The following is a 15,977-nucleotide window of genomic DNA, read 5'->3' as shown; positions in this document are numbered from 1 at the left end:
TAGGGCACAAGACTTTTGGTAGACTCACGCTGGTGGTCCCTGATGAACTGTGGCTCCCTGAATTCATGCCCTCGTATAGTCTCTCTACATTTACTCTGGGTTTGGAGAGGTGATTTATCTTGCCCTGTGGAGCATTCATTAGCTAGTGTGGTGCAAAAAGATAAGCTCTTGCACTTTGGGTTATGGCCTCTGAATGCTCCTTCTTGGAGCTCTGATGCAAAGTGATCTGGCTACCTAGATGGGGAACCCATGGAGAGAGACCCCTGGCCAGCCTCCTCCTGGTCCAGCCATGCCAGCTGAGGCACCTGAGATGTGTATTAAGCCATCTCGGATTTTTCAGCCCCAGTTGAGGCTTCAGATGACTGCAGCCCGAATGAAAACACCTGCCCAGATGAGCCTAGTTCAGAATGCAACTAGCATAGTAAGCAAATAAATGGTTTCTCTTAAGCCACTAATTTTTGTGGTGGTTTGTCACATAGTGACAGATTGTTGCAACAAGGCTTAGACTGAGATTTCACAAAAGAGGACATGCCAATGGCCACTAAGCCCGTGAAAAGGGATTCAACGTCACTGGTTGTTAGGAAACTCCAAATGAAAACCACAGTGAAATCGCATGTCCTATCACTAGAATGGCTGAGATAAGATTTATCACTCATCACCTGTAAAGTAGGCTTGTCAAAAAAAATCAAATATAGATCTCATCAAGCCACTAGATCCAACTACCAATTAATAGGACTTTCAGAGGAGAGAGGGACATGTGGCCTGCAACCATGGGGATGAAATTAGCAATGACGGGGAAACTCCATCAGACAAAATGATCTGGTTTCATTCACGAGGGAATTACAAAAAGAAGGGAAAACAACTATAGAAAGAGAACCAAAGACTAAACAAAATTCAGCAGCACATTAAAATGAAAGAAAAGCAGACAAAGGGAGCCAGGATGTTAGTTGTATTGGCAGGTGGACGGTCGGGGGTGGGGGGGGATCATGATTGGGAGGGGGCATGTGGAGAGTTTCTGGGGTGAGTGACAAGGTTTTGCCTTCCAACAGGTGTTTGCTTTATTACGGTTTCATTAATCCGTACATTTGTTTTATGTGGCTTCCTATATTTGTGTTGTATTTAACCATTAAAAAAAAAAAAAGCTTATTAAGAAGCCATCCAGAAGATGTGATAAATGTGCAGAGATTCCCCAGGCTCCCAGAAATTGTGATTCGGTGTTGCCTGAATGAGGCTCCCCAAACCGCCACACTTAAGAAACTCCCAGATGTTTTTATGCAGTCATCCGCAGATGCATTTTGAGAAACGCTGGTGAAGGTGCTGGGGATCCAGGGAAGGAGTTCACAGAGGAATGACCGTCCGTTTTCACTTTAGAAAGATCCTTCTGAGGACTGTGGAGGGTGAGTTAGAGGAGCCTGGGGACTGACTCATAAGGCAGGAAGATGACAGAGTTCTGGCAATTAGAGCAGTGGCTTTGGGATGGGGTGGTATGCAAAATCAAGATATGTTAGAGCTTAGGGGCACCTGGGCTGCTCAGTCCGTTAAGCGTCCAACATCGGCTGAGGTCATGATCTCGCGGTCCGTGAGTTCGAGCCCCGCGTCGGGCTCTGTGCTGACAGCTTGGAGCCCGGGGCCTGCTTCGGAGTCTCCCCTTCTCTCTGCCCCTCCCCTGCTTGACTCTGTCTATTTGTCTCTCAAAAATAAATAAGCATTTAAAAAAATTAAAAAAAAAGAGAGAGATATTAGAGCTTCAAAAAAACATTTCCAAATTCCCAACAGATACGATTCTTTGGGATGTGGGTATGAGATAACAGAATCTCAGGAAATTTTCTGACATTCCTTAAATCATACAGTATGTCATATTTTTCCTAACACTTTATGTGTTTTGGAAAAATAATGATTGACCATCATAATAAACAGTGAACATTTTTCTGTAAGAAGGCTATCACAAACATTTCAGAGGTTTTCTATTTTAAAAATTATAGTAATAAATGCATAGCTTATTATTATAATGGGATAATGTAATATGACAAGATGATATATGTCAATAAAATGTAAAAATGATCTCTACCTAAAAACTGCTAGAACTGATTCATGAATTCAGCAAAGTTGCAGGATATAAAAATGATCTCTACCTTATACAGACATTTGATCATAAAACACATTACAAAGGGAAACATTGGGGCACCTGGGTGGCTCTGCTGGTTGGGCATCTGACTCTTGATTTCAGCTCTGGTCATGATCTCACGGTTCAGGAGATTAGAATCCTCTCTCTCGCTCTCTCAAAATAAATAAACATTTAAAAAAAAAAAGAATGTAGATCTAATTTTTAAAAAGAGCCCAGGGTGCCTAGGTGGCTCAGTCGATTTGAGTATCCAACTCTTGATTTTGGCTCAGGACATGATCTCATGGTTCGTGAGATCAAGCCCTTCATCAGGCTCTATGCTGACAACATGGAGCCTGCTTGGGATTCTCTCTCTCTCCCTCTCTTCTCTCCCTCTCTCTGCCTCTCCCCCTACACATGCTCTCTCTCTCTCTCTCAAAATGAAAAAGCATTAAAAAATGTCTAAAACAATAAAATAAAATAAAAAGCAGAACGTTAACTCAAGGCAAATGCCAAAGAGAAATTATTTTTAAGATGGAATGATAATATCATGAATGTTTACTATTTAAAAGTCCTCCTTGGGGCGCCTGGGTGGCGCAGTCGGTTAAGCGTCCGACTTCAGCCAGGTCACGATCTCGCGGTCCGTGAGTTCGAGCCCCGCGTCAGGCTCTGGGCTGATGGCTCGGAGACTGGAGCCCGTTTCGATTCTGTGTCTCCCTCTCTCTCTGCCCCTCCCCCGTTCATGCTCTGTCTCTCTCTGTCCCAAAAATAAATAAACGTTGAAAAAAAAATTTTTTTAAAGTCCTCCTTAAAATGAAAATTTAGAACACCTAACGTAGTAACTGCCTTTGAGCTTTGTGTTTATGATAAATATTTCAGAAGTGGAAATGCTTATTTCATTTCGCATTGAGGCTGGTTGAATTAAGTGAGTGTCCAAACATATCTTCAAGTGGGGTATTAGGGTACACATTGCTTCATACAACTTTCCTTTTTTTTTAATGATGAAATATTTTGCTTTACAAAGAATAGAGCCTGTGGCAAATATTCAAACACTGGGAAATGTCAGCTAACACAATTGGGCAGTGTTCAAGTTACATGTCGAAATTGCCACTTTAGGGACTTATTTTGCTTCCAAAATGTATTCTTTCTTGGAACACCACTCATAGAAGTGGAAGAAGGCATACTCATACTATGTATACAAACTTATAAATATTCATTCTAAACACGCTTCCACACATTTGCAAGGGTGGCTCACCACTGGCCGCAGACAGGGTCACAAACACACACTTATAGCTCGGCGACAGCTTGTAACTCCAGTTCTCTCCTGCATGCTCCTGTCCCAGCTCCCAGAAATGTCAACGTTGACCTTTGACTCCACATTCCAGCATTTCCTGCTCTAGCTTTCGACAGGTCAGTGAGTTCCTTCAGACCAGAAACAACTCAAGTTTGAATGTTAAGCCTTGATCGTAACAGGAGACTGATCCTAGCTCTTCCTGCCGCTGGAGGTTGGTGTCACCCAAGCCAAGAGAGGAGGAGTTTGGAGGGCAGAGTGGCCAGCTGTGTGAGTAAGGTGGGGGCTGAGAGAAGATGTGGATTCACAGAGAGAAGGTCAACGGCACTACCCCCCTGAGAACGGTCTGCCCTGGCCGCTGTGCTTCTCCACGGATCGCCATGGGCTGGAGCGTCACTGGGCTCCACGGGGTCTGGAACCCCAAATCTTGCAGAGCCTCAGGGCCTTTGCAGTGCTGTTCCCTCCCCCTGGAGTGTCTTTCCCAACCCTCTCGGCCATCAGGTCTCTCCTCACATGTCATCTCCCAACCACCCTCTCCGGCCACTCCCTCTTAATTCCTCCACAGCACCCATTTACTTGTTTAGTATCTGCCCCCCCTCCCGAACCCCCAAAACGGCAGCCCCGCAGGAGCAATGCTGTCTCCTGGCCTATTTCCTGCTGAATCCCAGCGCCTAAAACCGCTTCTGGTACAGAGTGGGTGTTCCAGGAATGCTTACTGAAAGAATGAACACCTGAGCGGATGGAGGCCAGAGGTACAGACGGAATTTTAAAGACACCTCTCTTGGCTTCCATTTTCTCACTTGTCAAAGCGGGGAGTGAGGGGCGCCTGGGTGGCTCAGTCGGTTAAGCGTCGGACTTCAGCTCAGGTCACGATCGCGCGGTCCGTGAGTTCGAGCCCCGCGTGGGGCTCTGGGCTGATGATGGCTCAGAGCCTGGAGCCTGTTTCCGATTCTGTGTCTCCCTCTCTCTCTGCCCCTCCCCCATTCATGCTCTGTCTCTCTCTGTCTCAAAAATAAATGAAAACATTAAAAAACAATTAAAAAAAAAAAAAGCGGGGAGTGAGAACTCCCACCAAACCCTTGCAACAAGGCGTTGTTGGGCCGGGCCGTGAATCCTTAGTGGGCCAAGCAAATCCTGAGCACTCTCCGTCCGGATGCAATACCACGAGTAGCCAGTGGGTGGCAGCAAGTCACCACAGTTTAACTGGACAAAGCCTTGGTCCCTCCCGAGGCACGAAACACCTGAGGTTTAATCCCCCAGCTGCCCAGCTTGGTTTTGTTTTTGTTTTTGTTTTTTCCCACCATCTGGGACGCATGACTTTCTTCAACATAGCGTGCACGCCCCTGCTGCCCTGACATTGACCCTGCATGTGAATTCTAACCCCAGCTCTGCCGCTAGGTGCCCAGGTCCCTTCGCTTCTCCGAAGTGGGGGGTCATCGCGAAGGAGTCTCCAGCAGATGTGTCTGTGGAAGGACAGTATGTGGGGTCGCGAGAGAGCTTGGAGAACTGCAGGGGCTTTGGGGGTAGCCAGCCATAAGTGGAGCCTGGACCGCAGAGCCCTCCGCTGTGCCCCTGCACCCAGGCAGCCGAATGTGGATGAAGACAAACACACCGAATGCCCGGCCTCGCTCCGGGTTGCCCCCCACAAACCTCGGTGGGCAAGGCAATCGCGCCCCATGTCACTGGCCCATTCACTCTCGCCCTCTTGTGACTTCCCCATGTCTGCCCCTCTCCTCCAAACACCTGCCCCCTCCCTCTCAGCCTGGATCTTGGATCTTGTTTTTCACCGAGAAGACAGAACCAATCAGAACAGAACCCCACTCTCTCCCGAGGACCCCGAGGGCGCCGCGGTGTGCCCTGCCTTCTGTTAGCTGGGATGAGCCGTCCGAGCTCCCACCCAGGGCACTGGAGGCTCACCGTCCCCCCCCCCCCCCCCCCCCCCCCAGGTCCCGCGTTGATAACCGTCTCCTCTCTTCTGCATCTTAGTTATTTTCCCCGCCAGCCAGCACAGCATCCTCCTGAGCCTACAAACAAGCCGTAATATCGCTCATCTTCAACCTCCTGACGGGACCTGCCCTTCTCCTGGCCACCCTCCCATAGTCCGCAGCCCGAGTCCGACACAAGTCCCCGGAAGCCGTGCCCTCGCCCACCCTCTCACCCGTCCTCTCTGGACCTCACCTCCGCCACCTTCCTATTCTCTCGCACCGAAAGCCTCTGGTAAAGACCACTGGTGGCCTCCCCGTCCCCCTCCCCCTCCCCCACCGCTGGGCAGTATTTGACAGGCGTTCCCTCTTTGGAAGGTGCCTTGTGTCTTCTCTAGCTACGCTCGCTTCCTGGTTGGCCTGGAAGCCAGTACCCAGTGCCCCCCGCCACCCACCTGTGTATGCCCTGTCCTGAGGCCTGGCCCTGGCCCTGGAACCAGATACTTATGTGTGACTCCATCTGGAGGCTGGACAGACCTCTCCAACTTGACTTGTCAAGGCTGAGCTCTCGATTTGAACCCCTCCTGACCTGCTGCTCCTCCCCAGGGTGTCTGTTCCCCTACCAGCAACTCTGGCCCAGAGCCCGGGAGTCGTCCTTGACTCCTCTCCTTGCCCCGGGTACCCCAGCTGGCCCCTCAGCAAATTCTCTTGCCAGGACCTTTCCACCCTGCCCTGGACTGGCCACGTCTCACTACCAAAAGCCTGAGCACCCGTCATTTCCCCAAGCTGGCAAGAACCTCCTCCCTTTCTCTCTGCACTCCCACCGGGCGCACCTGCTCAACCCCTCCAGGGCCTGCCCTCCAGCTCGGAACAAAGTCAAAGCCCTGCCTTACCTTGAGGCCTGATCAATCAACCCTGGGCCCTCCTCTTCCTCCTCTCCCAGCACCTGCCCTCACTCACTCTGCCCACTCACATTCATCCCCTTGCCTTTTTTCTTTTTTCTTTTTTTAACAGTCTCCATCCCTGGCCTGGAACTTGAGGTTGCCATGCCTGGGACTCTTGTGACCCAGCAACCCCACGGGCCCTCGCTCCCGGCCCTTGGGTCTCCGCTCCCACACCACCCCTCAGGCCGGCCTCCCCCGCGTCCTCCCACCTAAAATAGCACATCTTCCTTCATTCACCATCCTCTGGCTCTGCTTTATTTTTCCTCACAGCATTTATTGCCTCCACTGTAGTTTGTGATGTATTTATATGTCTGTGCATGCTGTCTCTTTTCCCAACGGGAAGGTTCGCTCCGTGAGCGTGGGGTCTTGTCCGTCTTTTCGTTGTGTGTTACCTGTGCCTGGAACAGCGCCAGGCACACACTCGGCCCTCAGATTTCTGCTGAGTGGATGGATAGATGGGTGGATGGATAACCACAATCACAGCATCAGAGGGCAAAACGGAAAACACACCAACGTTCCTTGCATCTGAATCAAACTTTATGTTTTCCCTAAAGCCCACTCATGTCTCTGCCTCCAGACACCTCTGAGGGGGTTGGCGTGGATGTTTCCACCCCCAATTTTCAGGCACCGGGAGATGAATTGGGGACAGGCTGTCTGAAGGCCGTCTGAGCCCTCTGGCTTTCTAGGGCGGCGTCTGGGGCCCATCCCTTCCCATGTATCTGGGGGACAATTCTCTTTAGTCCAGGGATGCTGGGAGATCCCGCTGGTGTTGGCCGAGGGGGGCTGACTCCGGCGGACGGAGAGGACCATTGCAGAGGCTGGGGATCGGAGAACGTCTCATCAGCAGAAGCTTAAAAGGGACACAGGACACAGGAGGTGGGTGGCTTTGGCCTCTGGGCCTTCACTTGTTGAAGGAATGTGGCCAGTCATCCTGACCTGTCCCCACCCTCACCTCTGCCAACCTCCTCCCCTGTAACACTCATTTCCTTTTTGAGCTCAGAACTCCCCCAAATACCATTTTTTAAGGTTTTAGCGTGCCCAGAGGACACACAGTAGTGTCCACCCTATTTCGGACTTGGTTATATTCATACCTTGTCCATCCAACCTTGCAGCCTGGGGGTTTCTGAGGCTGAGGCCAGGCCCGAGGCACTCACTTGGCCCATTAGCTGTGTGGCCAGATGCTATGTGGCTCCCTGAGGATGCCCAGACCATGGGGCTGGCCCGGGACCAGGGGCAGCCAGAGGCGGGGCCCTGGGCGTGAACGGACCTTGCTTGAGGATTTGCACTATATGACTTCTTCCTCTCAACAACCCTGGGTGGGGGGGGGGGATACTAATATTATCCTCTCTTCACAGATGGGGAAACCGAGGCACTGCCAGCACTGTTCCTCTGTGGCGGAGCCTGGCTTCCTCCCAGGCCCGTCTGAGCACTCCAAAGCCAGTGCTCTCACCACTAGACTGGGTGCCCGTAGCACATGCAGACCTTTCTGGAACCACACAGGGCTCACTAACTGAATGAAAGGAAGGGGGAAAGATCTCAAGGTACCGCTCAGTGCAGGCTGCCTCCCAGCCTAGGACATAGCCTCCGGGGCCACTTGTTGTAAAGCCGCGAGGTTCCCAGCCCCCGTCCCCAGGACCAGGGTCTGGGGTGGGGTGGGGAGGGGTCAGAGGAGCCGGCCTAGACATCAGGTCCACTTTGGGAGATAAACAATTTTGAACCTTGAAATTTGCCTCGTCACTTCAGAAGCACCCAAACCTCTCGCCCACCCCTGTGGCGGCCCCCCACGCCCACCCCACGTGTCCCCGCGTGGACATACCACGGAGTCTGGAGCATCTCCACCACCACCTCCCAGCCTAAGGTGCCGTCCCCAGCAGGCTCCTGTGGGAAGATTGCACCAGTAAAGGAAGGTTCTAGAGTCCCCTCTGCACCTCAGGGGGTGAGCCTTAGGGTGGGCAGAGAGGGGACCCTGGGGCAGAGGCTGTGAGGGACCCGGAAGCTGCTAGGGGAGGAAACCAGGGAGCCGTCACAAACGGAGCAGAGTGGGGCCTTGACCACGGGACTGAGGGTCAGCTGGGGCCCTAGGGCTGCCTGATCTTGCCCTCAAAGGCGTGTGCACGTCAGAGCTATTGGAGCCACCCAGGTGGGGAGAGGCTGTGACAGGGTCAAAGCCAAAGGCAGAGGCCAGTGTCAAAGAGCAGTCAGACCATTTGAGCTTTGCTGGGGCCAGCGGCGGGGAGTAGGGTATTTCCTGGGCCTAGGGCCCCAGAGCTTAGCCACAAGCTCCCCTCGCCAAGCTCAGACCCTGCGGAGATCCCCTCAGTGGCCTGTCCCTTCTTTCTCCTTCCAGACACCTGAGCTCGGGTTCCATGGTGTAGTAGGTGGAGGCAGGCGGGAAGCCATTGAAGGTGGAGCTCATAGAGGACGTGTAAGCGCCCATGGAGGGGAAGACAAGCCAGTCACCCACATCCAGCTCCGGCAGCTGCACCTCCTCTCGGAAGAGCTTGTCAAAGGCATCACACGTGGGACCGTACAGGGTGCAGGGGAAGAGGGGTGGGTCCGAGCAGAGCTCCTGCAGGGAGCAAAGGGCAGGGACTCAGAGAACCCCCTGGTTCCCCCAGCCCGCTCCCCGGGCTGGCAGGGCATGCGCCCAGGGCCCGAGCAGGAAGGCACCAGCAAGGACCCTACCGGCCACCCATAATGACCAACCCCGCCTTCATGGAGTTCGTATTCTAGCAACACATTCCAACTCTGCCAGTTCACAGATGCAGGCACGGATGGGACTTGGCTTTCCCCTACAAAATGAGAGGGTTTTATTCAATAATCACTCGTGGGGATCACCTGGGGAGTTTTAACCAAGGACCGATGCCAGGGTCTCGACCCATCTGGAATTCTGATTTCAGTGGTCTAGGGCATCGCCCAGGCAGTGGGGTGTTTCAAAGCTCTCCAGGTGATCTAGTGTGGATCAGAGTGTGAGACTCTCCCCTTCCTAAGCCTCCTGCACCGGCCGCACTCAGGGATTCTGGAAACACAAGTGCGTGCACGCAGAGACGTACGTGGAAACACGCATCGCCAAACAGACACGCACGCGCACCGACGCAGACTCACGGACCTGCCCCCACCCACCCGCACAAGCGCAGATCAGCAGGCCCACACAAAGAAACGCACACATACGGAATCACACGTGCAGATACACAGAGGCACCCCGGTGTGTGCCCTTGTGCAAGCACGTGGAATGACCACCTGCAAACCACAGAGGGTCTGAGGTCCTTTACCTCCCCACCTGGCTGCAAGCACCCCTGCCTCTCAGGACTGGGGGCCGGACTTAGGGGCCTTAGAGTCCAGGAGTGCCAAAGCCACACCCTTACCTTCACCACAATGGGCGTGCTGGGGGCAGGCTCCCTGAGGAAGAGCCGGAAGATGCCGTAGTGGCCATCGTTGAGATAGTACAGCAGTTTCCGGCGGCCTCCTGGGAGTGGGGAGAGGGCAGGACGGCGATGTGCTTGGCCAGTCTCCCGGCTGACCCTCAACCCCTGAGCGCAGCGCCCTTGGGAGGGGCCCAGACCCGCTGCCCAGTGCTGGTAACACCTGTTCTCTGTCTCAGGGGTCTTCTGGAGCCCAAGCAAGGTGGGGGCCTGTCTTCCGGGCTCCCGCCGCCCCCTCTGCCCAGCCAGCTCACCCGCCTCCCCCATGCCGTCCCTCAACAACCACACCGGAGGCTCTCCCCCTGACTTCTGCTTGCTCCTCCTGCCCCACGCACCCTGGTCCTTCCCCTGTGGCCCTGCGAGCCATGCCCGGTCTCCTATTTCTAGGGAACCGTGACTAAAACCTTTCTTCCTCCGGGACAGTTATCTCCATGCCTGTGTGTCTTCTGTTACCTGATGAAAACAAACCTCAGATACATTTGAAAACAGTGTCTGACCCTGACAGTCACAGACTGGAGCCCGACTCTCACCTCCCTCTGCCTAAATACTCTGCCTCCGTTGATGTTGCTGAAGCAAGCACGGGTAGTGGCTTTCTCGTAGCCCCATCACACTCCTGGTGCGTATTGAGCTGGGGTCACCCGGGCCCGCCAGATCTGTCAGACGTGACCCACTACCGAGCCAGTTTCTTCACAACCACTTAGTCTGTCCGCAGAGTATTGCTTCCTTGAATCTAAACTCGGGATTGTACACTGACCTCTGTTTTGTTTTTTTTTTTAATTGGTAATTTATTCATTTATTTTGAGATAGCGGGTGGGGGAGGGCCAGAGAGAGAGAGAGAGAGAGAGAGAGAATCCCAAGCAGGCTCCGCCCTGTCAGCGCAAAGCCTGCTTGGGACTCTCTCTTCCCCTCTCTTTCTGCCCTCCCCCCACTTTCTCTCTCTCCCTCTCTCTCTCTCAGAAATAAATAAATAAACGAGAATTTGTCTTTACTCGGTATGTTTTTCGTTGCAGGAGTCTGCACCTGCTAGAAGGCACTTGCTCGAAGAATTTCAGAGGCACAGCAGCACAGTGGTGTCTGTGACCTCACGAGCTTGTAGCCCGTGACTTTGCCTCCGTAAACACAATACGCATTCACTGACTGCTCAGGAAGGGTAGAGGCTTCGCCTTGGTTCTCTACCTCCCAGGCTATTTGAGAACAGCACGATAGTGATATTAACAGGTTCATTTCTACTCCCATTAGGCACCAGGGGTGCAGCCCAGACCCCCTGTCCGTCCTCTCCCCCCAGGGCCTGGGAACATCTGGACAGTGCCCTCCCCACCCAGTGCTGGCCCACACACCAGACTCCAGCACAGCCTTCTTGGCAATGATGTTGACGGCAGCCATGCAGACAGACGCCGCATAGAAGCGTCCAGGCTCCGCGATGATCTCAACACCAATCCCCTCGGGGAAGTCCTGGGCCAGGGCGGCATTGATCACTCTCGCCATCTACAGGGACAGAGAGACCCTAAGGTGACCAGTCCCTATGTGGGGGCTTTACCTGCATCATCCCCCTCCATTCCCATAACAGCACTGTGGAAAGTGTTATCGTCCCCCCTTGACCAGCAAGGAAACAGAGACGGAGGCCCAGAGAGGGGAAGGGACTTGTCCAAGGACACACAGCAAGTCTAGCGCTCTGAGATGTCTGAATTTGGAACCACGGCAATCAAGACAAACCCCAGCCACATGCATGCACGTGACTCAGTTCCAAGAACTCGCCCTACACACAAACACACACACCCACTGTCCCCTGGACCCAGCCCAGGTTCCCTCTCGTCCTCCTCTCTGACCTCCTCAAACTGAGGCTCACAGCCTTCCCCTCCGGGGAAGCCCCCTCCGATGTCCAGGAGGCTCATGTCATGCCCGAACGCTCGGCCCATCTCAAATACACGCCGGCAGTCAGCGATGGCCTGCCTGAAGCTGTGCGGTGTTCGGCAGTTCGAGCCCACGTGGAAGCTGGCACGTGTCAAGTGACACGTGGGGAACCACACATGGAAACAGAAGGGTCAGTAAGAAGAGGGACGTTCAGAAACACCAACGGGGGTAAGATGTGGAGACCAGCACGCATATACACAGCAAGACACGTGTGACTACACCGGCCCACAGAAACGTGCAACCTGGGACATACACGTGCGTGTCCCCAGGGACACGTGCATTGCATGCGACAGGCCCGGAATCGGGGTGCTCGAGGTGGTGCGGCAGTCACTTCTCTCAGCTGCCACCTCCCAGTGCTCCCAGCCCCAGAAGGGGAGCTGCGGGGCTCCCCTTCTGTGAACAGAACCCCAAATCGCAGGGCGGGCTGGGGGACCAATCAGGGCCAGGTAGGGTGAGGCGAGTGAGGCCCTCTCCTCAGGTGCGAAATTTAAGGCAGTGCCTGAACACTAAGCCATCAAGATAAGTGACATTGAATGCGATCTTTTTTTCAATTTCTCTTCAATTTTTTTTTTTAATTTTTTTTCAACGTTTATTTATTTTTGGGACAGAGAGAGACAGAGCATGAACGGGGGGAGGGGCAGAGAGAGAGGGAGACACAGAATCGGAAACAGGCTCCAGGCTCTGAGCCATCAGCCCAGAGCCCGACGCGGGGCTTGAACTCACGGACCGCGAGATCGTGACCTGGCTGAAGTCGGACGCTCAACCGACTGCGCCACCCAGGCGCCCCTCTCTTCAATTTTTTTTAATGGTCATTCATGTTTGAGAGAGAGACGGAGACAGAGCGTGAGCAGGGGAGGGGCAGAGAGAGAGGGAGACACAGAAATCGAAGCAGGCTCCAGGCTCTGAGCTGTCAGCACAGCGCCCCACGCGGGGCTCAAACTCCAGACCTGTGAGATCCTGACCCGAGCCAAGGTTGGACACTTGACAGACTGATCAAAGCAAGATTGATGCAAAAACATGCACAACGAATGAAATACAGAAGTTTAAGTTTAAATTTTGATACTTTCCTCATCGTGGATTTTTTGCATTAATTTTGATTAAAAAAATATATATATATTGTATTGGGGCACCTGGGTGGCTCAGTCGGTTAAGCGGCCAACTTCGGCTCAGGTCATGAGCTCGTGGTCCGTGGGTTCGAGCCCCGCGTCGGGCTCTGTGCTGACAGCTCAGAGCCTGGAGCCTGTTTCAGATTCTGTGTCTCCCTCTCTCTGGCCCTCCCCGTTCATGCTCTGTCTCAAAAATGAATAAATGTTAAAAAAAATCAAAAAAAATTGTATGAAAGTGTTATTCATGTAGAGTACTAAGCGTTTTGACGCCCCCTTAAATTTTGCACCCAAGGCAAGTGCCTTGGAGATTTAGAGTGTGCTTCCCGGGCAGGGAAAACCAGTGCTCTCACCTGGTTCCGACCACAGCCAAGCCCAGGTCCCTGGCAGACTTGAGCAGACGTTCACACACGTCCAGGCTTGCCCCGAACTTGGCGCTCAGGGGAAAGATGCTCTCGCTGTCCTCGGTCAACAGCCGGAGGACCAGCCTGGGAGAGGGGTGTGAGAGATGCCAAGGGCTCTTACACACACGAGTCCCGAGGCCTGGATGGTTTATCATCCCGCCCCCGCCCCCCCAATCTCTCTCCACGTTCCCACCCGCCCCTGCCTAGTTCCTCTGGACTGCCCAGCCACGGAATGCCAAGGAACTAAAACACTCACCACTTACAGACTTTTGCTCAGGCAAAAAGAATCAGGAAAGCAATAAAATGATAAATACACCTTCTGTAGGTCTCCATGCTACAGGATCAGAGACGTTAGATAACTTTCCCAAGACCACGCAGCACGTGCAAATGAAGCTGAGACGTGAGCCCAGGTCTCCCTGACTCTGATGTGAGTGCTTTTTTCATTAAGGTCCCCTGACCCTAGACCTCCTAATGCCAGGCTTTGCCCAGTGTCTACGCAGACATAAGCAGTGCTTTTTTTTTTTGCCTTTTTTTTTTTTTTTTTTTTTTTGTGGCACCAGTGTGCGCCAGGGAAGGCATTGGGCCCACTGAGTCAAATTCTTAGACTTTGCTGCTTGAGTCTCTCTCCCAAGTCACCCCATGGGACCACCTTCATCTGGTCACAGAGGAGGCCCAACTCCCCTGGCAGGGGCCCCAGGCCAGCTGGTCCTTGCTCCGCCTGTCTCCGCCTGCTTGCACCACCCTGCTGGTCTCACCTGGCCCCGGGGTAGTGCTGGGCCATCTTGGTCAGCTCCTCCGCGCTGTCGAAGGTCAGGAGCCGCACCCCGTGGCGGGCAGCATACTGGATGTGGGAGACAGGCTTGCAGGGGTTGGCGTAGATGATGCGTGAGGGGGCCACGCCCAGGCCCAGCACTTGATCCAGCTCCACCTGGCAAGGGTGACAGAGCCAGGAGCTGGCTCGCTGCCCCTCCCCCCGCAAGGGGCTGCCCTTGACTGAACCCGTACTCTGCACCCGGCACCGCGCTGGGCACATATGTGCTATTTAGGCTCCTAGACGACTCCGAGCAAAGCGCAGTTGGTCCCAGTTTAAAGAGGAAGAACCTGGGGTTCAGGTGACATGGCTGTGCCCGTGAACCCAAAGCCTGTGGTCCCTCCACTCGCTGGTTGCCTGCCGGGTCGCATGGCCCAGTGGAAGGCCGACCACCCATGGTTCATTCATTTATTCCCTCAAAGACAGCTGTCAGCCAGCGTTCTAGGTGCCGCAGTCCCCAGCCCCAGCTCCCTAGCGGCTGGCCTTTCCCCCAGGAAGTGTCAGGCCTGTGACGGCAGCAGGGGACACAGGCTCACCTGGCTGGCGCAGTCGAAGCCGGTGCCCAGGGTGTCCAGAACACGCAGCACCCACACACTGCTGCTGCACTTTACCGCGTAGAAGGGCGAGACCCGTGGCAGGGCCTGGCAGAAGGCCCGGTGACGGCTGGCCAGCACACCCAGGTCCGCTACCATGAAGGGGTCTCGGTGGTCCTGGCAGGGCATGGAAGGAGGGCAGGGAGGCTGGGTAGTGGGCACTCACTTCACTTTCATGACAACTCAACGTGGTAAGTACTATTGGCACCACCATTTTAGAGATGGGGAAACGGGCTCGGAAACACAAAGTCACTGGTTCAAGGTCATGCAGCAAGTACAAACAGGATTTGACCCCAGGTCTTTTTTTTTTTAAGTTTATTTATTTATTTTGAGAGAGAGAGAGAGAGAGAGAGAGAGAATGCGTGGGGGAGGAACAGAGAGAGAGGGAGAGAGAATCCCAATCAGGCTCTGCACTGTCGGCGTAGAGCCCGACACAGGGCTCAATCTCATGAACCAAGAGATCTTGACCTGAGCCGAAGCTAAGAGTTGGACGCTTCACCGACCGAACCACCCAGGCGACCCCTGACTCCAGATCTTCTAACGCTTTAAACAGGGAGACAAGGGGCTCCAGGGTGGCTCAGTGAAGTGTCCGACTTCGGCTCAGGTCATGATCTCACGGTCCGTGAGTTCGAGCCCCGCATCGGGCTCTGTGCGGACGGCTCAGAGCTTGGAGCTTGCTTCCGATTCTGAGTCTCTGTCTCTCTGCCTGCCCCTCCCCTGCTCATGTTCTCTCTCTCTCTCTCTCTCTCCCAAAAATAAATAAACATTAAAAAAAATTAAATGGGAGACATGAGGGCAATAGTCTTTGTAGATCAAAGTGAGGACGAAACGGCTCCAACCCTCAACTAGGCAGCCTGGTGCTGGATAAAATTCCACGTGGTGATGGGAGGTGCAAAAAGGGGACACAGAAACCCAGCAGAGCTGAGGCTTGGAGTTAAGTCCTAGTAAACTGACCTATAAAACCACGAAATCAAAAGTCTTATTTCTTGTCCACCAGTGTAGGGACTGAGACTCCCCTTCTCTGCTCCTCACTCTCTTCCCCCCTCCCTCCCCCTCCCTCCCCTTCCCTCCCTGCCCCTCCCTCTCCCTCCTTCTCCCTCCTACTGAATCCGATAGCTCCTGGATCTTCTTCAGGGCCACCTGCCAGGCAGATTCCCCAGGCTCCAGTGCGATGAGCTCCTTTGGCCACACGCTTCCAGGGGGTCCTTGACTCTCCTTCGGCTTCCCAGGGGGGGTGCTGGTGCCTGACCCTTCAACAGATCCTTCCATCAGGCACAGTTCCGGAGTCCTGGAAAGGTTTTGCTCTAAGGACCTGGCCTCCTCCCTTCTCCCAGCTCCCTGCAAGTCCCAGAGGCCAGTGTTCCCAAGTCAGCCAGTCCTCGGCCCTCCTTTTTGCCACAAAGACCTCCGTGGCGCCCTGGTAAATTTTCCCATGGCATGGGCCACTGGCCTGGGCTCTTCAGAGACAAAGGAAG

General features: G+C 53.9%; 1 protein-coding gene across 1 annotated transcript; it reads right to left on the bottom strand.

Moving 5' to 3' along the window:
- Positions 1-6,994: 6,994 nt before the first annotated feature.
- LOC115519695 (antizyme inhibitor 2-like) lies at positions 6,995-15,771 on the bottom strand. The gene is made up of 9 exons (XM_030323622.1): positions 15,607-15,771; positions 14,446-14,619; positions 13,854-14,026; positions 13,048-13,182; positions 11,507-11,672; positions 11,018-11,165; positions 9,624-9,724; positions 8,610-8,827; positions 6,995-7,076 (listed from the first exon to the last, which is right to left on the bottom strand). Exons 1-9 carry the CDS (start codon positions 15,769-15,771, stop codon positions 6,995-6,997), a joined length of 1,362 nt encoding a protein of 453 aa, XP_030179482.1.
- Between the last annotated feature and the right edge of the window lie 206 nt (positions 15,772-15,977).

Source organism: Lynx canadensis, chromosome C1 (genome assembly GCF_007474595.2).
Source record: "Lynx canadensis isolate LIC74 chromosome C1, mLynCan4.pri.v2, whole genome shotgun sequence".
Taxonomy (NCBI): Eukaryota; Metazoa; Chordata; class Mammalia; order Carnivora; family Felidae; genus Lynx; species Lynx canadensis.
Note: the sequence above shows the minus strand (reverse complement) of the source record. Positions and strands in the feature narration are given on the sequence as shown.

Bases quoted from the DNA above. Each gene is read 5' to 3' on its own strand.
- LOC115519695 (XM_030323622.1), bottom strand. From the start codon at position 15,771: ATGGAAGGATCTGTTGAAGGGTCAGGCACCAGCACCCCCCCTGGGAAG. The intron at 11,166-11,506 runs GTCAGAGAGGAG...CTGTCCCTGTAG, and splicing joins GTGAGCCTCAGTTTGAGGAG to ATGGCGAGAGTGATCAATGC. The intron at 7,077-8,609 runs GTGTCTGGAAGG...TCCGATCCCCAG, and splicing joins ACCATGGAACCCGAGCTCAG to CCTCTGCAATGGTCCTCTCC.